The following is a 6,549-nucleotide window of genomic DNA, read 5'->3' on the forward strand; positions in this document are numbered from 1 at the left end:
GAGTAACCTTACTCCTGAGGCAGGAGTTGTAGGATTATGTGAGAGAATTTAAGAAAGTACACTTTAGATTTATATGGGTAAATCTGACAGTGGATAGATGGAGGTGGGAGATTATTGGTGCCTATGCACCTTGTCGTGCGACGAGAGATCATGAGAGGCATCTGTTTCGGGAGCAGCTGAGTGAGTGTGTCAGCAGCTTTAGTGCACGAGACCGGGTTATAGGGATGTGTGATTTGAATGCAAAGGTGGGTAATATGGCAGTTGAGGATATAATGGGTGTACATGGGGTGTTCAGTGTTTTAAATGGAAATGGTGAAGAGCTTTTAGATTTGTGAGCTGAAAAAGGACTAGCAATTAGGAATACCTGGTTTAAAATGAGATATACATTAGTATACTTATGTAAGTAGGAAAGAGTCCCAGAGAATGTTATGGAATATGTGTTAATTAATAGGCGCATGAAAGAGAGACTTTTGGAGGTCAATGTGCTGAGATCGGCAGCTGGGGAAATGTCTTATCATTATCTTGTGGAGGCGAAGGTGAAGAATTGTAGAGGCTTTCAGAAAAGAAGAGAGAATGTCTGGGTGAAGAGGGTGGTGAGAGTAAGTGAGCTTGTAAATGAAACTTGGGGGAGTAAATACTAGGAGAGACTGAGTGCAGAATGGAATAAGGTGAGAACAAATGACGTAAGGGGAGCGGGGTAGGAATGGAATGTATTTAGGGAAGCAGTAATGGCTTGTCCAAAAGATACTTGGGGCATGAGAAAGGTGCTAGGTGGATAGATCTGAAGGGTAGTGAGTGGTGGGATGAAGAAGCAAGATTGTTAGTGAATGAGAAGAGATAGGCGCTTAGAAGATTTTTGCAGGGAAATAGTGCGAACGACTGGGAGAGGTATAAAAGAAAGGCAGGAGGTCAAGAGAAAACTTGCAAGAGGGCAAATGAGAGTTTGGGCTGATAGAGTATCATTAAATATTAGGGAGAATAAAAAGATGATTTAAAAGGAGGTAAAGTGCTTAAGAGAAGAGAACAAATGGGAACATCGGCGAAGGGGCAACTGAGGAGGTAATAACAAGTAGTGGTGAAGTGAGAAGTAGATGGAGTGAGTATTTTGAAGGTTTGTTGAATGTGATGATAGAGTGGCAGATGTAGGGTGTTTTGGTCGAGGTGGTGTTCAAAGTGAGAAAGTCAGGGAGGAAGGTTTGGTGAATAGACAAGAGGTAGTGAAAGGTTTGCGGAGATTGGAAGCCGGCAAGGTGGTGGGTTTGGATGGTATTGCACTGGAAGTTATTAAAAAAGGGTGTGAGTGAGCTACTGACTAGTTGGTAAGGATGGTCATTGTTCACGGTGAAGTGCCTGAGGATTGGCGGAATGCATGCATAGTTCCATTGTACAAAGGCAAAGGGGATAAAGGTGTGTTCACATTGCAGAGTTATAAGTTTGTTGAGTATTCCTAGGAAATTATATGGGAGAGTATTTATTGATAGGATGAAGGCATGCAGAGAGCATCAGACTGGGGAAGAGCAGTGTGGTTTCAGAAATGGTAGAGGATGTGTATATCAGGTGTTTGCTTTGAAAAATGTTTGTGAAAAATACTTTGCAAAACAGATGGATTTGTATGCAGCATTTATGGGTCTGGAGAAGGCTTATGATATAGTTGATAGTGATACTTTGTAGAAGGTATTAAGAGTATATGGCGTGGGAGGTAGGTTGCTAAATGCAGTGAAAAGTGTTTATCGAGGATGTAAGGCATATGTATGAGTAGGAAGAGAGGAAAGGGATTGGTTCTCAGTGAATGTCGATTTCGGTAGCGGTGCGTGATTTTTCCATGGTTGTTTATGGATGAGGTTGTTATGGAGGTGAATGCAAGAATTTTGGAGAGAGGGGCAAGTATGCAGTCCGTTATGGATGAGAGGGCATGGGAAGTAAATCAGTTGTTGTTCTCTGATGATACAGTGCTGGTGGTTGATTCGGGTGAGAAACTGCACAAGCTGGTGACTGAGTTTTATAATGTGTGAGAAAGAAAAAAGCAAATGTGAATAAGAGCAAGATTATTAGGTAAATTAGGGTTGAGGGAAAAGTAAATTGGGAGGTAGATTTGATTGGAGAAAAACTGGAGAAAGTAAAGTGTTTTAGATATCTGGGAGTGTGTTTGGCAGCGGATGGAACCATGAAAGTGAAAATGAGTCACAGGGTGGGGGAGGGGGCGATGCTTCTGGGAGTGTTGAAGAATGTGTGGAAGGCGAGAACGTTATCCCGGAGAGCAAAAATGGGTATGTTTTCAAGGGCTAGTGGTTCCAAAAATGTTATGTGGTAGTGAGTCGTGGGCTACAGATGGGGTTGTGCGGAAGAGGGTGGATGTGTTGGAAATGAGATGTTTGAGGACAATATGTGGTGTGAGGTGGTCTGATCTAGTAAGTACTGAAAGAATAAGAGAGATGTGCGGTAATGAAAAGAGTGTGGTTGAGAGAGCAGAACAGGGTGTATTGGAATGGTTTGGTCACATGGAGAGAATGAGTGAAGAAAGAATGACAAAGAGGATATATGTGTCGGAGGTGGAGGGAACGAGACGTGGGAGACCAAATTGGAGGTGGAAGGATGGAGTGAAAGAGATTTTGAGCGATCGGGGCCTGAACATGCAGGAAGGTGAGAAACGTGCAAGGAATAGAGTGAACTGGAACGATGTGGTATATCGGGGTCGACGTGCTGTCAATGGATTGAGCCAGGGAATATGAAGTGTCCAGGGTAAACCATGGAATGTTTTGTGGAGCCTAGATGTAGAAAGGGAGCTGTGGTTTCCCTGCATTACATATGACAATTAGAGACTGAGTTTCAACGAATAATGCCTTTGTTGTCTTTTTCTAGCACTGCCTTGCATGCACGCGGGGGGAGGGGGTGCCATTTCATGTGTGGCGTTGTCAGCATGTATGAATATATTCATGTGTATATATGTATATGTCTGTGTATGTATGTGCAAGTATACATTGAAATGTATAGGTATATATGTGTACGTGCGTTGGCGTTTATGTAGATACATGTTTCCGTGGGTGGGTTGGGCCATTCTTTCGTCCGCTTCCTTGCGCTACCTCGCTAACGCGGGAGACAGCGACAGAGTATGATAAACAAAAAAATGATATATATATATATATATATATATATATATATATATATATATATATATATATATATATATATGCAGAAAAGAACAAGAAACACGTGATTCCGTAATTGCAAAAACTCAACTTTAAAAAGAAAAACAAAAATCTTGAACACTTTCGTATATTTCCATGTATAACCTTAGATATCATATGCTTTCAGAGCGGACACCAGTACACCAGAAACCTTGTTGATTTATACATAATCATCTTAATTGCAGAAGGAGAGCAGCCAGGTGGTGTTGGAGCTGCAACACCTGCAAGGCGCCTTCTACCTGCTGCTCTTTGGGTCCGGTGTCGCCTGCCTCTTCCTTCTAGGGGAGATCCTTTATAGTTACTGCAACAAGACTGAGGGATGAGATTCTCTGAAGTATTGCTGATTCTTCCAAGATGTTATTCCTGCCATGTTGAGATTGGAACATTTTTCTTACAACAACTCGGCTGGAGGAGTTATAAAACCTTGAAATATATTTGTACACCAATAACAATTACTTTATTCTCTGCTCATTTCTCTTTACACTAACCTTGACACAACCAAAAACTAAATCAGCAAGGTTCTAAAGCCATTTCACCAATGGCCTTCAACCTAAGTAGCAACGAAGTATACTGGTTACGTAATTTCATTTTGATAATAGCCTACAAGTATTCAATGAGATTGATATCAGGTAAATTTCTGGGCAGATAACCGAAGACTTTTACCAAAAAACCCTTAAATCAACTGGAGACTAGTTATGCAATGTGGAAAGGAACCTATCATGCCACATATATAGAAATATTACAAGTTAACGTTATATCAATTGTTTCTTACATTTTTCATATGTATATATATGTATGTGTGTGTGTGTGTGTGTGTGCGTGTGTGTGTGTGTGTGTGTGTGTGTGTGTGTGTGTGTACATATATGTATATTATCCCTGGGGATAGGGGTGAAAGAATACTTCCCACGTATTCCTCGCGTGTCGTAGAAAGCGACTAGAGGGGACGGGAGCGGGGGGCCGGAAATCCTCCCCTCCTTGTATTAACTTTCTAAAATGGGAAACAGAAGAAGGAGTCACGCGGGGAGTGCTCATCCTCCTCGAAGGCTCAGAGTGGGGTGCCTAAATGTGTGTGGATGTAACCAAGATGTGAAAAAAGGAGAGATAGGTAGTATGTTTGAGGAAAGGAACCTGGATGTTTTGGCTCTGAGTGAAACGAAGCTCAAGGGTAAAGGGGAAGAGTGGTTTGGAAATGTCTGGGGAGTGAAGTCAGGGGTTAGTGAGAGGACAAGAGCAAGGGAAGGAGTAGCAATACTCCTGAAACAGGAGTTGTGGGAGTATGTGATAGAGTGTAAGAAAGTAAATTCTCGATTAATATGGGTAAAATTGAAAGTTGATGGAGAGAGGTGGGTGATTATTGGTGCATATGCACCTGGGCATGAGAAGAAAGATCATGAGAGGCAAGTGTTTTGGGAGCAGCTAAATGAGTGTGTTAGTGGTTTTGATGCACGAGACCGGGTTATAGTGATGGGTGATTTGAATGCAAAGGTGAGTAATGTGGCAGTTGAGGGAATAATTGGTATGCATGGGGTGTTCAGTGTTGTAAATGGAAATGGTGAAGAGCTTGTAGATTTATGTGCTGAAAAAGGACTGATGATTGGGAATACCTGGTTTAAAAAGCGAGATATACATAAGTATACTTATGTAAGTAGGAGAGATGGCCAGAGAGCGTTATTGGATTACGTGTTAATTGACAGGCGTGCGAAAGAGAGACTTTTGGATGTCAATGTGCTGAGAGGTGCAACTGGAGGGATGTCTGATCATTATCTTGTGGAGGCTAAGGTGAAGATTAGTATGGGTTTTCAGAAAAGAAGAGTGAATGTTGGGGTGAAGAAGGTGGTGAGAGTAAGTGAGCTTGGGAAGGAGACCTGTGTGAAGAAGTATCTAGAGAGACTGTGTACAGAATGGAAAAAGGTGAGAACAATGGAAGTAAGGGGAGTGGGGGAGGAATGGGATGTATTTAGGGAATCAGTGATGGATTGCGCAAAAGATGCTTGTGGCATGAGAAGAGTGGGAGGTGGGCTGTTTAGAAAGGGTAGTGAGTGGTGGGATGAAGAAGTAAGAGTATTAGTGAAAGAGAAGAGAGAGGCATTTGGACGATTTTTGCAGGGAAAAAATGCAATTGAGTGGGAGAAGTATAAAAGAAAGAGACAGGAGGTCAAGAGAAAGGTGCAAGAGGTGAAAAAAAGGGCAAATGAGAGTTGGGGTGAGAGACTATCAGTAAATTTTAGGGAGAATAAAAAGATGTTCTGGAAGGAGGTAAATAGGGTGCGTAAGACAAGGGAGCAAATGGGAACTTCAGTGAAGGGCGTAAATGGGGAGGTGATAACAAGTAGTGGTGATGTGAGAAGGAGATGGAATGAGTATTTTGAAGGTTTGTTGAATGTGTCTGATGACAGAGTGGCAGATATAGGGTGTTTGGGTCGAGGTGGTGTGCAAAGTGAGAGGGTTAGGGAAAATGATTTGGTAAACAGAGAAGAGGTAGTAAAAGCTTTGCGGAAGATGAAAGCCGGCAAGGCAGCAGGTTTGGATGGTATTGCAGTGGAATTTATTAAAAAAGGGGGTGACTGTATTGTTGACTGGTTGGTAAGGTTATTTAATGTATGTATGACTCATGGTGAGGTGCCTGAGGATTGGCGGAATGCGTGCATAGTACCATTGTACAAAGGCAAAGGGGATAAGAGTGAGTGCTCAAATTACAGAGGTATAAGTTTGTTGAGTATTCCTGGTAAATTATATGGGAGGGTACTGATTGAGAGGGTGAAGGCATGTACAGAGCATCAGATTGGGGAAGAGCAGTGTGGTTTCAGAAGTGGTAAAGGATGTGTGGATCAGGTGTTTGCTTTGAAGAATGTATGTGAGAAATACTTAGAAAAGCAAATGGATTTGTATGTAGCATTTATGGATCTGGAGAAGGCATATGATAGAGTTGATAGAGATGCTCTGTGGAAGGTATTAAGAATATATGGTGTGGGAGGCAAGTTGTTAGAAGCAGTGAAAAGTTTTTATCGAGGATGTAAGGCATGTGTACGTGTAGGAAGAGAGGAAAGTGATTGGTTCTCAGTGAATGTAGGTTTGCGGCAGGGGTGTGTGATGTCTCCATGGTTGTTTAATTTGTTTATGGATGGGGTTGTTAGGGAGGTAAATGCAAGAGTTTTGGAAAGAGGGGCAAGTATGAAGTCTGTTGGGGATGAGAGAGCTTGGGAAGTGAGTCAGTTGTTGTTCGCTGATGATACAGCGCTGGTGGCGGATTCATGTGAGAAACTGCAGAAGCTGGTGACTGAGTTTGGTAAAGTGTGTGGAAGAAGAAAGTTAAGAGTAAATGTGAATAAGAGCAAGGTTATTAGGTACAGTAGGGTTGAGGGTC

At 42.2% G+C, this 6,549-nt stretch overlaps 1 protein-coding gene across 1 annotated transcript in view; it reads left to right on the forward strand.

Moving 5' to 3' along the window:
• The window catches only part of LOC139763363 (glutamate receptor 1-like), a 43,810-nt gene extending 40,166 nt beyond the window's left edge, over window positions 1-3,644 (forward strand). The window contains exon 6 of the mRNA XM_071689384.1: window positions 3,371-3,644. Within this exon, the coding sequence (XP_071545485.1) occupies window positions 3,371-3,508 (138 nt within the window). The 3' untranslated portion in view covers window positions 3,509-3,644. The remainder of the gene's footprint in view (window positions 1-3,370) is intronic.
• The last annotated feature ends 2,905 nt before the right edge of the window (window positions 3,645-6,549 follow it).

The sequence above is a fragment of the Panulirus ornatus genome, chromosome 46, assembly GCF_036320965.1.
Source record: "Panulirus ornatus isolate Po-2019 chromosome 46, ASM3632096v1, whole genome shotgun sequence".
In the NCBI taxonomy this organism is placed as follows: domain Eukaryota; kingdom Metazoa; phylum Arthropoda; class Malacostraca; order Decapoda; family Palinuridae; genus Panulirus; species Panulirus ornatus.